We start from the raw sequence: 21,047 nt of genomic DNA on the forward strand, positions 1-21,047 counted from the left end.
AACGCCCTTGTACTTTTCATCTGAAAAAAACTTTTAGGTGCTATATAGGCCAAACCCACCAAATTCAGTCTCAGTAAAAAGAAGCTTTACCTCTGTTAGAACTTGGTTAACTCAAAGAGTTAAGTCCCACTCCTGTGATTATTTCTTCTTTAGGATTCCCCTCTGGTGGCTAAAATGTGGTATCCTAGACCCTCTTCGTAGGCCATTTGTCGCCTGGGTTTTTCCAGTCTTGGCTCTATAAATGATAGATTACCATTGGCTCCTACTGCTGAGCAGTAACAACAGCTGTGGGTGTCACTCTGCAACACTGCCTACACCTGCCACCTTGAAATGTGTTTGCTGAACAGTTGGCAAATAGTATATTTTTTTCAGTATAGGTGGCACTAAACTAGTTCCCTTTACTGTGAGCCAGTTAAGTGGCTTAAAACTGGGGATGGATGGAAACTAGGATAGGGATAGGGGTTTCTGGCAGCATCCGTTGAACTAAGTTTTGCTACAGACACCTGTATCACAATATGTTAGAGTGCATTTCTATACTCCATTCATGCAGGCCAGGATACGGTGAGCCTCTGGTTTATTGGTTTTTATTTCCTGTCTTGTTTTTTGTTTGTTTGGCTTACATGAGATTGTTCTAACGTTTTGTTTTTTTTTAAATGTGGCCCTGGGGGCTCTTCTGGACAGAGGTAGTTTCATAAATATGTCAATAAATAAATAAACTCCAGGAAAGAGAACAGATTCTGTCTTGGCCTTCTGCTCCCTGCACTATCCAGTTCACTATGTGTCCAATTTCATATCTGCAACTACTTTTAGCCCAGCAAGTGGTATAAAACAGAGACACACTGCAAAAATATTCCTGTTTCAGACCACTTTAACTGCCTTGGCTCAATGCTAGGGAATCCTGGAAACTGTAATTCTGTAAAACATTTAATCTTGCCTGTCACAATATTGGTGCCACAATAAACTACGATTTCCAGGATTCCCTAACACTGAGCCAAGGTAGTTAAAGCGGTCTCAAACTGGATTATTTCTGCAGTGTGTTTTGGACCTAGGTGCAAGATTTACACCTCTTCCAAACACAAGTATAGTATACCTGCGTGAACCTTTGGGATTCTGCATGTAGTCATATCGATCGACTTTGGATGGTCATGTTCTACACAACAGTCCAAGGTGTGCTTGCCTTGCTACTTTCCTTAGATTTTAAAAATATTTTTGAAATGTTAAATATATGTCTTAATTTATGGGGGGGAGGCTTGAACCGAAGAGACATGGAATATCAAGCATGGGACTTCTGAAAATGAATTTCTGGATTTGATGAAAAAGTTAAAACCCTGCAAAATCAGCTGGATATATTATTAAATGCAAGGATATAGCAACTACTGAAATTCTGTCTTAAATAAGGTCTATTTATTTGACTTTGCATATAGACAGATTTCGGCTGCCTCTTCTTTTATTTTTAAGTTGTACCATTGATGGGGATGGAACGGGGGCAAGAATTCAATAACAGTATTGCATTTGTTTATTATACTTAAGTGAACTTATAGTTGCTGTATTTTTCTGGAAGGTAAAAGGTACTAATATACCCAACAGAAGGGGTTCTGTGGAAGGTCCAAAGCTGCTGCTTTTCACCTTGTCCTCTTACTTGTGGTAAAGTCCGTCCGTCTGTAATAAAAAATATCTTTTGAAGAAAACAATATGGCTTCACTGGGATGCTTTTGGTGGCTAGGTCCTTCCGTCACTTTTATGTGGATTTTAACATTGTTTATACGCTGAAAAATAATAGCTAGATGCAAACAGATTTGGTAAGGAAAATGAATGGACTATTTGGATAGATTTTAAAGGGATGATGATGATGATGATGATGATTTATTTGTATCCCGCCTCTCCCTTTTTGAGGATCGAGGCAGGTAACAGCAAAGTTCAAATACAAATTATATAATCAATAATAAAAACATCTCCCCTTAATCTTCCCAACTCTTCTACCATTCCACCTTCGCATATAAGAGCTGGCACAAAGCACAAAGAAGAGGCAACCAAATATTTAAGAAAGCAGAATACTTTGGAAACATTGGATGAGAGCTTGGGGAAGATCTAGATACATCGGTTGAATTATAAATAAAGAGCAGTGTAAAGACATACTGCTACACTACAAGTCAAAAAAGAATGAAAGCTCTTTAACCCATGTACAGAATAAAAGACACGAAGGGGGGGAAATCTATTAGAAAGCAATATTGGGAAGTGATGGAAGCCGTGTTTCAGGCTTGATCTGCAGAGTGTGACCAAACTAAATTGAATATAGCCTACTACTCTTATATTGGAGGTAAAACTGCCCTCAATACCTGTCCCTGTAAAAACAAGGACTAAAGGAATTTGTAGATAAAAAATTAGTAATTTCTATGAAAACACTGTCACCATTTACTACTTGTTTTATCACAAGAAGAATTGTTTCTGGGTGCTATTTTGTTCTTATTCTGTACCGACTGACGCCAAAATTAAACTAAAAATGAGGAATGATCAGAAATTGGCAGGTTACTACATGAGCTTAGAAACTCACATTTGGCTTATTGCATGTGGCCTTCTAGGACTCACCATTACCACAATCATGGAAGCCCCCTACACATGCCCCCTTCACTCTTCTTCACTGTCAGATTGTCTGGTGTGCATATGTTGAGATTACATTCATTAGAGTTGTCACACTTTCATTGCTTTGCATTGCTGTAGCCCCACAGTTGCGTCAGGGCATTTATATACAGCAGCAAAGATGTGCATTTTCCAGGCTAAGTTGGAATATCCTGGTTTCTTTTTGCTTTGGTTTTTAGCCCCGGAGCTTGGCTTCGTTCCGGTTTCCAGCTGCTTTCAAAGTGTGCATCGTCTAAACGCCCCACCTTCAAAGCAGTTGGAAACCACTTTATTTAGCTGGCCTGTTTCACCCCACAGTTGTCTACAGGTGTGAGAAAAAAGTGTGAGTATATCAAAGAAACAAAAAACAAATGGGTCATTGATCCGACCAAGTCTGAACTCTCCCTGAAAGCCAAGATGACTAAATTGAGGCTGTTGTATATGGGACGCTTTGAATGGAGCATTGCCCCGTGATGCAGTAAGGGCACATGCGCCAGGCATGCGCACCATTGCAAACAGCAGAAGTTGCCCCTCCACCTATACTCATTTCGAGGGGCAAATGTATATCTTTACATTTTAGGCTGTCTAGGTCTTTTGTGTAAATTTACAGCGCTTTATAAATAAAGGTTAATAATAATAATACCTCTCCTATCCTTAGTCTTATTTCTTGACCGCAGTCTCCTTTCTTGTCAATGCTTGGTCCAGGTACAGAATATCTCTAACTATTTCAATGTCCTCATTATTTAGGTTGAACTTATGTAGAACCTCCGTGATCATTACTTTTGTTTCTTTTATGTTCGGCAGTAAGCCTAACTTTGCGCTTTTTCCCGTAGCAATTGTTCCAAGTCTGTGATGCTTTCTGCTAGTATTATGGTGTCATCCGCATATCTTAGATTCTTGGTGTTCCTTCCTCCTACTTTCACTCTTCCTCCAGTTTGAGACTGCTTTAACTGCCCTGGCTCAACTGCTAGGGAATCCTGGGAGCTGTAGTTTATTGTGGCACCAGAGCTCTCTGACAGAGAAGGCTAAACATCTCACAGAACTTATCTCCCAGAATTCCCTAGCGGTCTCAAACTGGATTATTTCTAGTGTGTTTTGGACCTAAACCTGCTTTTCTTATACTGTATGCGGTTCTTATGATATACTGTATAACGTATTTTCTGTTTGTTGTGCATTGTGTGCCTTCAAGTTTTTTTCTGACTTGGCATTGTGACCCGATGTCCTCTTTTTCCAGGATGTGTCCTACATTTCAAGCTTCTTGTCCAGGAGGAGATCTGAAATGTCCTCCATTTTGAGCAGGGCTAGGAAGACTTCTATAACTGTATTGCAAGCCAAAATAGGCAATTGTACATAGTTCATCAGAAAAATATGGTGCAGTACATAATAAAATACAGTGTTTGTAATGTAAATAAACCACATGAAATGGATTTGTCTTTATACAAGTGTTTTTAGCTTTTCGTTTTCTTGGCAAGTTTAGTTCAGAGGAGGTTCTCCATGGCCTTTTCCTGAGGCTGGGAGCGTGCGACTCGACTAAAGCCACCCAACGGGTTTCATGGCCGAACTGGGGATCAAATCAAAGTCGTATACGTGCTTATAAGAGGGGATAATAATTCCCCTCACAGGAGACACAGGAACCTCAGAGAAGGTTTGCCATAGCCTTCCCCTGAGGCTGAGAGACCCCAATGGGTTTCGCAGCCAAGCTGGGAACTAAACATGAGAGGAGGGGATAATAATTCTCCTCATGGGAGACATGGGAACCTTTCCCTGAGGCTGAGAGAGTGTGGCTCCCCTGAGGCCACCCAATGGGTTTCAGAGCTGAGCTGGAAATCAAACCCTGCTCTCCACAGTTGTTGTTGTTGTATATATATATGTGTGTGTGTGTGTGTGTGTGTGTGTGTGTGTGTGTATATATACATATGTCTGTGCGCTTTTATGAGGGGACAATAACTCGCATCATGGAACCAGCCAAGCTGGGAATTAAACCCTGGTCTCCATAGTAAATTATCAGTATATTTATTTGTATAAAATAAATGTGTGTGTGTGTATAGTGTATGTATATGTGTATATATAGTGTGTGTATCTATATCGATAGTGTGTGTGTGTATATAATATATATATAGTGTGTGCGTGTGTGTGTATCTATATGTAGTGTGTGTGTGTGTGGGGGGGGTAACAGTTCCCCTCAGGGAGTCCCAGGGCCCTGAGAGGCTTCGCCATGGCCTTCCCCTGAGGCCGAGAGAGTGGGTTTCAGAGCCGAGCTGGGGATCAAACCTTGCTCTCCATCGCCATTATTATTATTATTATTATTATTATTATTATTATTATTATTATTATTATTATTATTATTATTATTATTATCTTTATTATATTTGTTTACATAAAATAAACATCTCTCTCTCTCTCTCTGTTTCTACGATGAAGGCAGAAGGATTGGCCTCAGGCTGAGGGCGCCTGACTCCCCGAAGGCCCTGCAGTGGCTTTCATCATGATGGCGGAACCGGCCGGGAGCCCAAGCCAAGCGGCCAAGGCGCTTCTCCTCCTCCGAGGGGAGCAGGGCCCTGCTTCGGGGGCGTCGCCGCCTCCGCCGCCGTTTCCCGAGGGAGGGAGGGAGGGGAGCCCCAGGGCCAGAGGCCTACTCCTCCTCCGTGGGCCAGGCCCAGTTCCCGGCCCTCTCTCTCTGGGTCTCTTTCCGTCGCTCTCTGCCTCCCTCCCTCCCCCTCCTCCCTCCCCCGCCTTTATTACGCGAGGCCCGTGCGGCGGAGGCCGCCTCCCCTTCCACAGGGCCCCGCCTCTCTCGCTCTCTCGCTCGCTCCCTGGCAGGCTGGCTCTAGTCTGGAAGAAGAAGGAAGGCAGGCCGGCAGCGAAGGGGAACCAAGGAGGAAGGCAACCCTGCGCCCACCGCCCGCTCCTTTGGGGAAGGCCTCCATTTCGAGGAAAGAGGGAAGGGAGGCCCTCCGCCGCCGCCGCCGCCTCCGGGGAGGGAGCCCCGCCGCCCGGCTGGGTTTCGTTTCTCCTCTTCCTCCTCCTTCTCTGCGAGAGAGAGAGCGAGAGAGAGAGGCGCCCTTCCGCCATTATCGCCGGGGCCCAGGGGGCTCTCGGCGGGCGCCGCCAGGGCTGAGCCGCCCCTCCTCGTCTTGGGCCGGCTCTCCGTTTGATGGATCCCCGGATCGCCTGGTTCCAGCCAGAGCAGCTCGGGCCCTCGAACCGCCTGTGGATGCAGATCTGGGAGACCACGCAAGGGGTGCGCAACCTCTACTTCCAGCACGAGCAGCAGCGCCTCCAGCAGCACCAGCTCCAGCAGCAGCCCCCGACCTCCTCCGCCTCCGCCTCCGCCTCGGCCCCCGCTCAGCAGCAGCCCTGCTCCTCCGGGGCCGCGTCCCCGTCCTCGCCGCCCGGAGGCATGTCCCGCGGGCCCCGCTGCGAGCCCCCGCCCGACTTCCTCCCCTTGGAGAGCAACAGCAACAGCAGCCCCCACCGCCACTTCCACCACCACCATCACAGCCACCACCGCAGGCAGGCCTCGCCCCAGCCCCCGCCTTGGGCAGCGCGGGCCTCCCCCGCCTCGGCACCGGCCACCGCCGCCACCGCCGCCGGCCCTCCTCCCGCCCCGATCGCCCCTTCGCCTGCCCCCGCCGTCTCCTCCTCATCGGCCGCCAGCAACAAGAGGAAGCGCGACAACAAGGCCAGCACCTTCGGCCTCAATTACACGCTGCTGCTGGGCCCCGGAGGGGAGAGCACGGGGCCGGCGCCCGGAGAAGGAGCCCCCCTCGGAAGGCCCCAGGCCGGGCCTGAGCAGCCCCCCGCCTACGCAGGCACCCCCTGGAAGAAGGAGAGCGGCCGGGAGAAGGGCGGCTACGGACAGGGGGTCCTCGGGTGAGACTCCCTTCCTTCCTCCTTTACTTGGCTCTCTCCCTCCTTTATTTCCTCCCTTCCTTCCCTTCTCTTTTCCCTCCCTCCCTCCCTTCTTTCTCTCCTTTTTGTCTTCCACACTCTTTGCTTCCCTCCCTCCCTTTCTTTTCTCCCTTCCTTCCCTCCCCCTCTCTTCCTTTCCTTCTTTCCCTCCTTTTTCCTTGCTCACTCACTCCTTCTCTTTCTTTCTTTCTTTCTTCCCTCCATTCCTTCCTTCCTCTCTTCTTTCCATTCTTTTCTCCCTTCCTTCCTTCCTTTCCTCCCTCTCTTTTTTCTCCCTTCCTTCCTACTCTCCCTCCCTCTCTTCCTTTCCTTCTTTCCCTCCTTTTTCCTCCCTCACTCACTCCTTCTCTTATTTCCTCCCTCCCTCCCTTCCTTTCATCTTTCCATTCTTTTCTCCCTCCATCCCTTCCTCCCTCTCTCCTTCTTTCTTTTTTCTCCCTTCCCTTCTTCTTTCCCTCCCTCCTTCTCCCCCTTCTGTGTCTCTTTCTCAGAGGGAGGCCCAGGTGAGACGGGGGCCAATGGCAGAGGATGGCCCTCAGCCTCCTGGGGCTCAGCGTAAAGGGCTTCCTGTTGTGTAACATGCTTTTCGGAGGTAGAGATGGCGGGGGGGGGGGGAGAGTTAGGCTGGATCTGCTTGGAGGAATTAAAGCAGACTGACACTGCTTTTACTGTTGGTGTTGTGTGCCTTCATTCCCCACTTATGGGAACATGGCTAGGTTTGTTCAGAGGAGATTTGCCATTGCCAGCCTCTGAGGCTGAGAGAGTGTGACTTGCTTAAGGTCACCCAGTCAGTGGGTTTACGTGGTAGAGCTGGAATTTGAACCCTGATCCCCAGAGTCATAATCCAGCACTGAAACCACGACAGCACACTGACGCTGCCACTGGGATTTGTGCCTTTGTGAGATGCTTAGCCTTCTCTGTCAGAGAGCTCAGGTGCCACGACAAACTACAAATCCCAGGATTCCGTAGCCAAGAGCCATGACCATTAAAGCACTGTCAAACTGTGTTAATTCTGCAGTGTGGCAGCACACTGAGAGACTAGAAGCTGAGAAGCTAGGAGGAGCCTCTGGCCAAGGTTATAAAACAGTCTGGTTGTTCCAGAATGGTGTGTACTTAATTGATTGGGGAGAGCAAGTAGTCTAGGCAAAGGTTGATATATTTCATTCTTTTAAAAGATGGCTGCCTGCGTGGGAGGTATACCTTTGGACCTGGAGGTCCCATGGGTTTCATCCCGGATGCCTAGTGTTCAGTGCCGAGACACATGCATGTGTCTCTACATAGGTTTGTAAATAGAGGTGGTCCCCCACCCTTTCCCCTTTCATACACACTTAACACACAGAGACACATACATAGGGGGTGATTCCTTGAGATCCAGAATATATCTCCAGAGTAGCCCTCAAACCCTATGCTTTGACAAATAATGGAAAGGAGTGGAAATTCAGCCAGTACGGTTGGCCCTCCACATTTGTGGCTTTCATGGATTTGAGTAATATGTTCTCTCTAGGAATTTCTAGGTCCTCCAGCATGACTCTGTTGTCAACTTCTGCCAAATGTCATATCGGAGGAATTAGAGATTCCTAGAGAGAACACTTCTCTAGGCGCTTGTAGGTCCTCCAGCCCAATTTCATGGTCAACTCCTGGCAGATCCTGATCATAGAATTGCCCTGGAGGACCTAGAGATTCCTAGAGAGAACACTTCTCTAGGTGTTAGTAGGTCCTCCGTTGCAATTTCATGGTCAGCCTCCAGCAGAACCTGACCCTGGAGGACCTAGAGATTTATAGAAAAGTGTTCTCTCAGGTTAAAAAAATAGTGTTTTGTTATTTGCAGTTTCCCCACTTTCACAGGGATCCTGTACTCCTAACCCCAGGATCCACTGTATTCAAGCCTGACTCAGGTTGTATAAGTGGCAGCAGTGGGACTTTGCATGTGGGCAGTGATAAGGTCTTTCCCCCACTCTTGGCTATTAATACATTGGGAGGAGAAATATTGCTTTGAGGCTCCTGTGTAATAAATCGATTGCTGCACAAAGCAGTGGTGTCTGGATTTAGTTCTTTATATTGTGGAAGGCCTAAGAGAGCATGGCCTTCATGCTGCAGAGGTATGTAAGATCTGTGTGTGCTTGGAGTGTGCTGTACTTGGAGGTGAAACCAGTTGTGTCAATAGCTAAGGATTGATTCTAGGCAAATTTGCAATACAAAGTCAGGTTGGTACTTACTGGGAGTGGCTGGTGGCTTGAAAGAAGCTGGGGGGCAAGTTTGGAGATGCTTGTATGTGGATGTTGTGGCATTAGTTATATACTCTGCAGTGTAGTGATGCATTTGAATGAGAGATGGTCTCTTTGCAACGCTGTCTGGCACTCTTGGCCCAGAAGCACATGGCGTGGGAAGCAAGAACATGTTCCCAATGTTCATCTGAAAGACAGACTTCTCTGTCTTTGGAAGAGGGGTGTGTGTGTGTCACAATATCATGTCAAGGCAGAGAGACAGGTTTGTCTTTCAGAGGAGGATTGGACAATGTCCTTGTTCCCTACACCATGTGCTTCTGGGCCAAGATGTCCAGACAGCATTTTAAAGAGAATATCCTTGCTGCAGATAAGTGAGGGCTTTATTGCTCATGTGTCAGTATATCATCACGTTTGTAGAGTATCTGTATACTTTGTGTGTGTATAGGGGGACTTTTAGATCTTCTGCAGACTGTATTTGAAGGAGCGTTTCTGCTTTATCATTGCTTCAACCTATCTTTGCTAATTTTTGCATGAGAAAAAGATGTGCACTTTTTTTTTTGCAGGGAAGGGCAAAGATTAGTAAATGTGCAACATATATTCTTAAATTCCACAGTAATGAAATACAGGCTGTACGAAGGGATATGCCCAGGTTTGAATCTTGTGGTCCTTGTGATGTTGCAGCATGTGCTCCGACACATGGACGCGCGTAGGCCAGGAAGCACATTACACACAGACTGCCTGATAGAGAGCATAAGGTACAGAGAATATACATTTGGCGTGAATCAGATAATAATCTTGCATAGAAATCGCCTCCTCTCAGCTCTTGCAAAGCCTCTTTTTTTGTAATGTGGAGGTCCACATTTTCTGAAGAGATTCTTTGTCACTCATGCTGTTTCATTATGCAGGATCCCCAGAGATAGGTGCCTTTCTGAATACAAATGTGCTTGTGTGCAGAGCAAAGAGGGCGTGGAAGAAAGTCTTCTCTGCAGCTGATGTTCAGCTTCTCCATGGCATGTTACACTTAACTTAATAAATATTTGTAAGGTATTTAAAGATGCCTTAAAATAGCCTACCTGCATACCTTGCCACCCTTACATCATTTTTGTTCCTCCATCAAATCCTGTTTGTTAGTTTTGTTTTTTAACTTTCCTGTATTAAAGTCCATTGGGAAGTGATCAAGAATCTTAGGTGCTTGGATAATTTTTAAACTTTTCAGAAAGTTTTACCTGGAGCTTGCTTCTGATTTTATAAACAGTACCATTGCAGACCTAGCTTCAACTGAAATGCTTTGTCCACAGGCTTGTGCCATGACCCTAAGGCTCAAGTTCAAAACACACTGCAGAAATAATCCAGTTTGGGACTGCTTTAACTGCCCTGGCTTAATGCTAGGAAATCCTGGGAATTGTAGTTTGTTGGGGCACCAGAGCTGTCTGACAGAGAAGGATAAATGTCTCACAAAACCACACTTCCCAGAATTCCCTAGCACTGAGCCAGGGCAATTAAAGCAGTTTCAAACTGGATTATTTCTTAAGTGTGTTTTGCACCTAAGAGTGGCCTAGCTGGATTCTACACGGAAAGAATAAAATTAGACATAGGGAAAAGAGAGCTATAGGTCCAAACCGCATTGGAGAAATAATCCAGTTTGAGACTGCTTTTACTGGCCTTGCTCAGTGCTAGGGAATTGTGGGAACTGTAGTTTTGTGAGACATTTAACCACCTCTATCAGAGAACTGCAGTGCCACAATAAACTACAGTTCCCAGGATTCCCTAGTATTGAGCCAGGGCAGTTAAAGCAACCTCAAACTGGATTATTTCTCCAGTGTGTTTTGGACCATAATAATCTCTGAAGTGCCGTATGTCAGATGTTGCTTTCTTATATTCTGAGATATCTTTCATCCTTTGTATTGTCCCTTGGTTTTTCATACACATTGAATTCAGTGGTTGAGCAGTTAGTAATAAAGAGAGTTTGCAGCCCAAGTAGTGTGTTGCTTTCACCAGGCAAACAGAAGGTTTTTAAGAACTAGTTATGTACTGTTAGTTTCCATTTCTTTACCATGATAGCCTCTTGGTGTAATACATTTTTCAATCCAGGCATCACACCATACCATAGTTTATCGATTCAAGCATCACACCATCATAGTCATGGTTCCTTAACCATCATTTGGTTTGATACCTGAGAGAAGCCTGCTTTGGCTGAAACATTAAACTGTGGTTTTCATGCACAGGCCTTGACTCATGTGATCTCCTCCATTTCTCCTCTCATAGCTGTGAGCAGATTAGGTTATTTTGCATTGTTTCAATTACATGTTTTCTTGTTAAGGTGGGAACCTACATCCCTTCATGTGCTCCTACAGTCCCTGAACTCCCCTGCCCTACTGTGCATCTGAGGAAGTAGACCAAGTCTATGAAAGCTTAAGCTACAACTTCTTTCGCACAGTTAGTCTCAAAGGTGCTACATGATCACTTTGCGCACTGATATTTCCCCTGTCCTTGTTAGATCTATGTTTGAATAAGTAACACAGCCAGGCAGCAATAACATCCAGTTCTGTGTTTCTTGCTATAGATTCCATTCTAACTTTCACCCTTCAAAATACATCCTCCTTCACCCAGTTAGTTAGGTCCCTGCAGAAATCACCAGGGCACCATATCATCACGTCCCCGGGTTACTGATTGATCAGTTTGGATTTCCTACTCTAGCAGTTACCACTCTTTAAGGATTTTAGCGCCTGACAGTAAACTTGGGTTAGCTGGTTATGTTTCTTTTTATTTTAAAGGCAATTATTTCTGAACTTAATACTGTAAATACATTGCGTTGGGAAATGGAGTTGACTTAATCCCTTATGTCCAGCCTGGAGGTTGACTTCACTCATCTACTGGGTTGCTTGGCTGACTTGATTTTAAAAGAGTTCAAAAGAAGCTCTGGAAAAGGTCTCTCTACTTCTCTGTGTATCAAAGCCATAAGCCTGGATTCCCTGCATCCTGTTAATGGGGTTTTAAATATTAAATGACATTTGCTGATTTTGGTAATCTTAGCCCTATATCCTGAAACATGAACAGAGTTTCTTGCATCATGTCATGACTTGCAGAGTTTGCAGTAAAACATATTGTTGGTAAAAAAAAACCCACCAAAAGTACTGTTTTTAGTATGATAGAAATTAGGTTCTAATAAACAGGACAGGGAAGCCCCAAATATCCTAAAGGCACCAGATCCCATCTGATCTTAGAAGCCAAGTACGGTCAGCTCTGGTTAGAATTTGGATAGGAGACAATCAGTGAATATCAGGAGCTGTACATTTGAGAAAAAGGAACTGCTGAACCACCTCTAAAGTACTCCTTGCCTAAGAAAACCCTGTGAAATTCTTGGGGTCGCCATAAGTCAACAGTTGACTTGAAGACGCATGCACACCCAAACACATACAAACAGGGCAGTGCTGGGTGAGTGCCCTAGAAGTTGGTGGGCTGCAAATTCCTGTTTGATTTCATAAGGCTGGATAATGGGGAGGGATAATGGGATTTGTAATCCAGAAACATCTAGAGGTCCACAGGTTGTCAGTCTATGGAATGGAGTATCCAAAAGGACTGGGTTTGGTTCTTTCGCTAGCAGGGATTTGATGTTGTATACATGAGGAAATTGTTGTCTGTCAGTCATATTTTTCTATCTTTGAAATGGGACTAATAATGACATAATTTACCTTTGTACAGTCTTAAAGAGGTTCATGCTCTTTAAAAAGCAACATAAACTTTATAAAATTGAAGCACACAGTTTCACTACTTCTCTAAAAATGTTTTTACATAGTTTACATGACTTGTAAATCATTTAATACTTTGCACTTAGCTTTTCACTCTTAGAAAGCTAGTCTGTTAAGGAGGGGTAGTGATAACTGTAGCTTCTTCTGAAGACTTGTGTAATGAACATACTTGGATTTTACAGTACTTTGTATTTCTGTTGTCTTTGAGATAACAGGGGTGCTGATTTATTGATTCTTGTTTATCAGATAGTTATTTGCTGTTGTTCTTACACTTATTGTATCACTAATGACTTTTCTGTTTTGTAAACCAAACGGTTTACTTGTATAGCCGTATGATTAGTCACTTCTGTAGCTAACATAAATTCCCTAATCCTATTATATATGCCTTGAGTGAAATGCTCTGTAGTGTTAGCATTGCTGTCCACTTCGCCTTTTAGATTGTTCTGAGTCATATTTGAAGGCTATGCCCCGGAACATTTAATGCAAACATCACGATAGCCGAGATCAGGTGAACTTGGCTGTCCAGGTTGCATAATGATTTTTCATACCTGTGGCCCAGCAGTACATAATAGATTCTGAACATTGAAACATGCTGCTGGTTAATCTAGCTAGCTAGTGTTGTATACCGAAGTTGGGGCTGTGCATGTCCCCCAAATGTGTTTTTGTGGCTCCTACCTTTACCAGATTGGCTTGTGTTTCTGGCATACAATAATGAGTTGTTGCTTTGGAAGTGTCCAGAAGCAGCAGTGCAATTTTTTTATAGACCTCAGGGCCCATGTTTGCTGTCTAACTAAGTTCTTCGTAACTAGAAATTGACTCTAGGGAAGTTCTGGTATAATGTTCTTGTAGGGTGCGGAAAGAACCTGTGGAGCCCCATCTAAAGGCCCCAGGATCAGAAATTTGGCCCCCAGACCTACTGGTGTTGCCTAACTCTTACTTGCGATCTTTTTTCAGTGGGCATGCTTGAAATTGAAATTAGGAGCTTCTTCATACAGCACATATGGTCTGTGGTCTCTTACAGGGAGAAGAACCATCTCCTGTTTGTGTTGTCTTTATCTATTACAGGTATCAGCAGTTAAAAGTCCCTTTCTGAGTGTGGAGTTTCACTAGGTCACTCAAGTTAGCTCAGCTGATCTTTCTCATGGTCATCCATTAATCTGCAGAGTCTGATTGGAGATAGAACAATTGTATCATCATCTATTTATCTCTGTCTTGCCAAGCTTTAAATTATAGCAACTAAAATTATAGCAACTAAAGGCAATATGAATAAATATAGAATTCTGTATGCCATAACCCTGTCACATATACCATTTGGAGATCTGTACTTTAGGTGACATGTAATCTTGTAGCGCTTTTTTGTCTTTGAAAATATTTTATGCAGCAATTCCTTTATCCCACCCTGCTAAATAAATTTCAGTTTTTAAATCAAATGAAGAACAAGACAGTATCAAGTTTAGCAAGATGATATCCGGAAATGTTCATGTTTGAAAACAATTTGCGTGTGTATGTGTGTGTGTATCTATATATCTATATCTGTTCATATATAGGAGCATTGGAACCCATTTGATATTGCTTATTAATAGATGGAGACAAGATGAGAAAGCTTTCTTTCAGAGTTGTTTCCAAAGATTTCTCAGTAATGCTGTCTATTAGTTGTCTACAAATAAAGTGAATGACACTGTATTACACAAGATCCCAATCTCGGGCTTGTGCTCCAAGGAGTTTTCTTCCCCGATTTCCCCCTGCCTGATAATCTCCAGTGTTGTTCATATGTTTATATGATCACTGAATTATACGATTATATGATTATACAATTTAACAAGGAAAATAATCAGAATTTTATTCTAGTGTTCCTTCATTTTTTGCAGAAGACTATCAACATAGACACCAAAATCTTACATTTAATAATAGCCTAATATCTCACATTTAGAAAGTATTTCACATTATAGTAATTATTTCATTTATGCGCTTTGCAATATAGTATCTATAATCATAGTGGTTCTCTTTTTATATAGACTGGTGCAATAAAAATGTTTGTGAATCTATTCATTAACACACTGATTTTTCTGTCCAGATTAAACTACAGGTTTGTGCCATAATAAATGATTGATGGCTAAATACCTGAATGTAATTCTTATCCAGAAACAAATTAAATGTATTTAATGTGTTCCCAAAAAAGTTTCATTTTTCTTCACGTAACTTAATAAACATGACCAACTTAATCAAATAGCTATAATCACATTTGTTTTAGTCAGTTTATTGGCGGAAACAAGCTAGTTTTCTAGTATTGTACTACAAATGTGCATCTCTTACTAGATTGGAGACAAACAGCTTGTTTTCTTTCAGCATAGACATATTAACTAAACAAATCTGCTTCTAGTTGCTTACCCCCAGAGATAGTAACACACTAACATTTATTGAGTTCTGGTTATTCTCTTTCTCTGTTTTCTTGTTTGGATGTTCACCCATTATTATGACAAACAGACAAAATTATTACATACTTACACCTATACTAGTAAACTATATAACAAACTTTCCCCCCCCCCCATTATTTTGCCCCCATATGCATAGTTGCTACATTTCCCCAATTTTGCTGAAAATATACTAAGAAAGGGTTCCAGTCTTCTAGATACTTATTTGTTCTCTCATATTTCAGACTTCTAGTCAGCTTGTCCATCTCCAATAAATCCAAACGTTTGAGAGTCCATGCTTCTGATGTTGGGATATCTTCTTTCTTCCACGTTTGAGCATAGATTATCCTTGCAGCTGATAACATGTACTGTGGTAAAACAATTTCCTTCCCCAAGTTCTCATTTAACATATTCAACAAACAATATTCCTGGTTTAAATTCAATATCTTCTTTTCTAACCTTCTTTATTTCATGATGTATCTGCTTCCAATATTTGGCTGCTTTATCACATGTCCCCCACATGTGATAAAGTGTGCCTTTTTGTTTCGCACATTTCCAACACTTATTGTTGAAATTGTTATAGATTTTACACAATTTTTCTGGTGTAAGATACCATATGAAATAAATTTTATAACAACTTTCCTTTAGATTCTGACAACTTGTAATGAAGTATCAATCTTTTAGCAGTCAAAAGGGCATGAGAAATCCACTTCCGCTGGCCATTTGCTAATTTCCAAGAAACAGGAATTTCATTATTGAAGCTATAAAGATCCACATAAAGCTTCAAATAATTGTAGATTTGTATCTGTGGGCAATGTATATAAATTATTGCTTTCATCTTTGATAGCCGAAATAACATGGCATGGATGCTTAAGGCAGTACTTGTTGGGATGGTCCCCATTTTCCCGGTATGCCTTCCATAGACATGTTCAGTTGGTTGCGAGATAATATTATTCAGTTCATATTGAACTTTTTACAATTTGTGATAAAGCTGTTTAGATAGAAAAGCAGTAAATTAAGATACAAGAGCTTTCAAATGCTTCTTCAATAATTGCTTTTTAAAATTATTTTAAGTCTTTTTTTTGAATAAGATTAAGGAACGATTCTACCCCAAATGTAGATTTTACTTGCTTTCCATTCAGTGATGGATGACCTCAATGAGCTGTCATTCATTTAAAAATATTCCTTCACATCTGCTGATATTTGAGTCCTAAACTGTTCATCACTGAGAAGCCAATTTCCAGAGACTAAAGGATTTGGGGGCATTTAGAAAAGTACAGTTCTAGACAAACCAGAGGATAGTTTGATATTATCAAGGATTCAGTTTTCCATGTCTAACCAAAGATGTAGAAATTAAGAAATAATCTGTATTCCATGTTTAACCACAGATGTAGAAACGAAGAAATAATCTGAAACAATAAGGGTGGACTGCAGAGACAAAAGTATAATCTCATGTTATTCCTCACTGGACAGGAATTCTTTATTGAACATTGCTATGAGACTTTTTAAAATCACTGTTGCATTGTTATTTAAACAGATAGTGTGAATTATTTGTCAACTTTGTATTTCAGGAGACCATTACAGCGCTGAGGAAATGAAATTAATATTTCATCATGCTCTAATAGATGTGGTTCAGAGAGTTTGGGATTTAGGACTCTGTGAGTCCTCATTTGACTCTGTTGCTTTGCTGATAAGGGAATATTTATCATAACCTTGAATCCTTTATGGGCATACATGAAAGGGGAAAGATATTGTTTGCGCCTGGTTCTGTATAATAGCCCAAGAACCAGTTCTTTTAAAATGTGCAGTGTCAACTTTAGAATAATGGATTTCAACTACCGTAAGTTAATTTATTTGAATGAGGGTTCTTGTTAATTGTCTGTCTGTGGCATTTTTGAAATTTCATTTCATATCCTGTGTACACCCAGGCATTTTTTTATAATCACAAAAAACCAAATAAGATAATACTTGCTTACACATGTCCAGTCAGCACTTCATGTTTAAGAGAGGTGTGTCTAAAGACCAGTTTTTGATATCCTGCTTCATGATTTCTATTTGAGGAATCCTCTCTCTGGGACTATGCTTCATTCAGAATGCTCACCTGATTTCCTGTGGTACAAAAATATTGTCTACAGGTTGTTGTTCTTGTCTCTCATTTCTCTTTCTCTCTCTCTGTTAATGGAAAAGTCTGTTTGTCCAGCTGGCCAAACAGTAAGATACACTACTTCTCTGTTATAGCTCTTAAGTCTAGAGGGACATAGAAAGTCAGCTTCATGTCTCTTCCTCCATTCCATAGTGCTGCCTTGAAAGATACACAAAGAGTTTTCTTTCTAAGTCTCTAGCCCTAAGTTGGGGAAGGTGAAAGAGCAGCTGCCATTAATTATGGAAACGCAGCAAAGCACAAAAGCCTGTGCCTGACCCAGATTTCTAGCTGTCTTTGGACACCCCCTTATTTATTGGCTTTTACAACAGCAGCCTTCTAATTTTCATTGTGCGTTAAGGTCCTTGCAGGCTTAGTATAAAAGGAGGACACTCTCTGGCTTTGCTTCGCGAACGAAGATTCAGGAAGGACTCATCCCGCGCTTTGTACAAGTGCGTTGGTGACTAAAAAGGCCAATTCAGGATAAATAGGTCCGGTTACAGAAAGCACAGCAGAAAGTCTCCTTGGGTGTTTCCAGGTTGCGGTTCTTTCTGCGTTGTTGTTTCTCTTCGAGGCTCGTTCGGCGTGAGCTTTCGAAGATGGCTGCAGCGTCATGGATAGTGCGTCTCCATGTCTCCCGATGCGAGGCCAGGGAGGACCATTGTTGGTGATCTATCTGGCCAAGCCTGAGATGTTGTTTCAGGGAGTCCTTGTATCTCTTCTTTGGGGCGCCCCTCTTACGCTGACCCGTGGCAAGTTCACCATAGAATACTATTTTGGGGAGGCGATGGTCCTTCATCCTAGAAATATGTCCTGCCCAGCGCAGTTGCGTCCTCAATAGCATGGCCTCAATGCTGGTGATCCCTGCTTGCTCGAGGACAGCAACATTTGTCACATAGTCAGTCCAGTGTATATTTAGAATTGTGCGTAAACAGCGCTGATGAAAGCGTTCAAGGAGTTGTAGGTGTTGGCGATAGGTGACCCATGTTTCAGACCCATAGAGGAGAATAGACAGTACAATGGCTGTATTCACACTGACAGCAACATATAGGTGTGGCTATATACTACAGAACTTGCCAGTTCAAGAGCTCACACAGTACCTACAGTAGCTTGCAACATGTATAATGTGCATTTTGGTTGGCCCAATAAAAGTATCACTGTTTTGTGGATTTTGGATGATGCTATACTTTGCTATATGGTCAACACAACTACCCCTGGTTAAGTACCCATTCAGTCACATTGACACTAGCCATTCAATTTTTTAAATGTTGAAATTGACACTTGCGCCTTATGACCTAAGAACTAAGGCCCCAAACAGCAGTAAGTAAAGCATCTCTGTAAAACAGTGGTTCTAAAACTATCCTTGTAGCCCTTCACATCTACATGCAGGCATCTTGCCCACTGCTCAGTGTAGTTATAGGAATAAAAATACTTTGTTCTGTATGTGTATTTTTATTTGTACGTTGATGTATATTCACATTTTAACATTTTATATGGAAGTAACACCATCCAAATTAGAACAGTTTTATTTAAATAAATTCAGTACTTAATGCAAGTGTAAATTTTACACATACTGTCTCATACACAGCCAGTGTCACTTAAGCCAGTGCTCAGAAATATGTGCACGCTCATTCATGTTCTTTCTTTCTTTCACTCACACATACACATACTCATTTACTCTCTCACACATAGTCGTACAGAACAATTCATTCACTTGCGTATATGCGAGTATGTAAAAAAAGAGATGAAGAGTGTGACTGTGTGAGTGAGTTTATGTGACAGGGAAAAAGAGGGAAGTTGTATGGGAGAACATATTGGAGGGAGTCAGAAAAAGGGTATTACTAAGCAGTGGTGTCACCCGGTCTGGGGAGACGGAGCTTCTGGTGGCGGGGCAAAAACGCCACTCCTCCACTGCGCTGCCATGGCGTGTAGAATGGTCCCATGGCAGCAATTATTATTATAATTTATGTGTAGTTCCAGATTTGAGATTTAATTGTTGACCTTTTGTGCTGAGGACTCTTCCAGAAGCTTTTTCACTTGCCTGCTGGAATTTCTTGCACTCACCTATATGCTTTTTCTATGACCCAAATCCAGTTGTTAGTCCCAGATAGATCAGTTACACTGGATCCCATTTTAGGAGAAAGGCAGGATAGAGGTGCAACATGCAAACAAATGGGAACTTGGTTAATCAATGTAAATTCCATTGATTTAGGGGACTAACCCTGGTTGGGAGGAATAGATGTATTGAGGTGTTATGGCTAGTAGACTAGTCTTTAAATTCAAGGCTGGCCTAAGCAAATGACCCAAAATTTAGCCATTCCTTCCTATCCATAGAGAGGGACGTTTTCAGTTGTCATGCAGTAGGCGTGGATATTTTATTTAACTTGATATTTTTCTTACCTACTGTCTCTATGCCATATAGGAATAATTGTATATCTCCATCATTGTTGTTATAATTATGTGGAACACAACCAAGCTGTGACTTGCTTCTAAGAAATGATACAGTAAAAATGGTTGTTTTCATGACTGGCTGGTGTGAATACTGTGATGTAAATCCTGTTGAACTAGGGTCAACTTCTTTCTAAATGAAAAATGCATGTTACCACAGTGTTTGGTCATATTATTACATAAGTTATTACATAACTCATTACTCTCTTTTTTTCAGGCTCCATGAAGAGATCAATGACTTCTACAAGTATATGTCTCCCAGACCGGAAGAAGAACGAATGCGAATGGAGGTGGTGAATAGGATAGAAAATGTGATAAAGGAACTCTGGCCTAATGCAGATGTAAGATTAACAAACTCTTTGGATTTGTGATGGGGGCAGAGTAGTTGGGTGGTGTTGCTCTTTGCACAGTTATTGCACTGTAATGCACTTGATATATGTGCATTATTAGTTAGAAGTAATAAAATCTACAGCTCTCCAACAAGAAAATGAAAATCTTGTAGTAAAAGTATGAAACCAGATTTGTGTAACTTTTTAATTTTAACACTATGTTCAATGCATTGTACATTTCCCCCTTCAAGTCTTTATTATTGGAAGCAGTAGAGAAAAAAGATGCTGATAGTTTCTTATGAAGGACTAAAACCACTGATAAATGGACAGGTGTTGACCATTTCCTCAAGACTGATGTTGTGAATGTGGCAGCGAGTGTAGGTCTTCCATCTCTCCCATATAGCTTTCAGATTCTGCTTCACTCCATACAGTTTACAGTCATCATAATTGTCCCTGTCAAAGGAAAGTGAACTGGAAACTCCTCAGGATAATATTAAAGGAAACACAAGGCTGAATTTTGGCCATGGTGAGCTTTGGAATTGCATTCTCTAACTGTAGGGATTTGAAAAAGGGCAATGTACAAACTAAGTAAGCAAAATTAGGTGACTGAATAGCAATTGGTTTTGTGCGAGTCAGTTGCTGCCTGCTCTAAATGCTATTTGAAAAACTCAGCAAATTGCTTGCCGGCTAAAACTTTATAACAACCCTCTTAACTAGGAGGAAGAACATCTGCACAATCTTCTTCCTCATCTCCAGTGCAGACTTCTCATAGTAATCTGACGCAGTTGTCTTTGCTCTACACAACTAATTTTGAAAACTAAAACATGGTTGTCTTCTCATATTCTGTAGACAGACTTCCTGATCCTGAATGCTTCATAGAAAGGTTTTGGGAATTTGTTTTAAAGGTGGGAGGGTCTTTCTTTTTTTAAAAGAAGCTATTTGTGTGTGTGTGTGTGTGTGTGTGAGAGAGAGAGAGAGAGAGAGAGAGAAAATAAAAATAAAATCAGCCTATTCAGGAAAAGGATAAAACAAAATTGGTGTTAATTGAGCATATCTTAAACTATAATTTTATTTATAGAAGCCAGCAATTGTGTCATTGGTTCTATTGCTCCAGGGAATGTGCTTAGACGGAAACATTCCTAGTAAGTGAGAACTGTTCTTGGCATCAACTGGACTTCACCATAAGAGTGGCTAAGAGAGGCTTTAATTATCTTGGG

At 42.1% G+C, this 21,047-nt stretch overlaps 1 protein-coding gene across 1 annotated transcript in view; it reads left to right on the top strand.

The window, feature by feature from the left end:
• Positions 1-5,406: 5,406 nt before the first annotated feature.
• TENT4B (terminal nucleotidyltransferase 4B) overlaps positions 5,407-21,047 on the top strand; it is a 31,909-nt gene continuing 16,268 nt past the window's right edge. Inside the window, exons 1-2 of the mRNA XM_042437614.1 lie at positions 5,407-6,489; positions 19,719-19,842. Coding sequence (XP_042293548.1) covers positions 5,771-6,489; positions 19,719-19,842 — 843 coding nt within the window. The 5' untranslated portion in view covers positions 5,407-5,770. The remainder of the gene's footprint in view (positions 6,490-19,718; positions 19,843-21,047) is intronic.

This window comes from Sceloporus undulatus, chromosome 8 (genome assembly GCF_019175285.1).
Source record: "Sceloporus undulatus isolate JIND9_A2432 ecotype Alabama chromosome 8, SceUnd_v1.1, whole genome shotgun sequence".
Lineage (NCBI taxonomy): Eukaryota > Metazoa > Chordata > Lepidosauria > Squamata > Phrynosomatidae > Sceloporus > Sceloporus undulatus.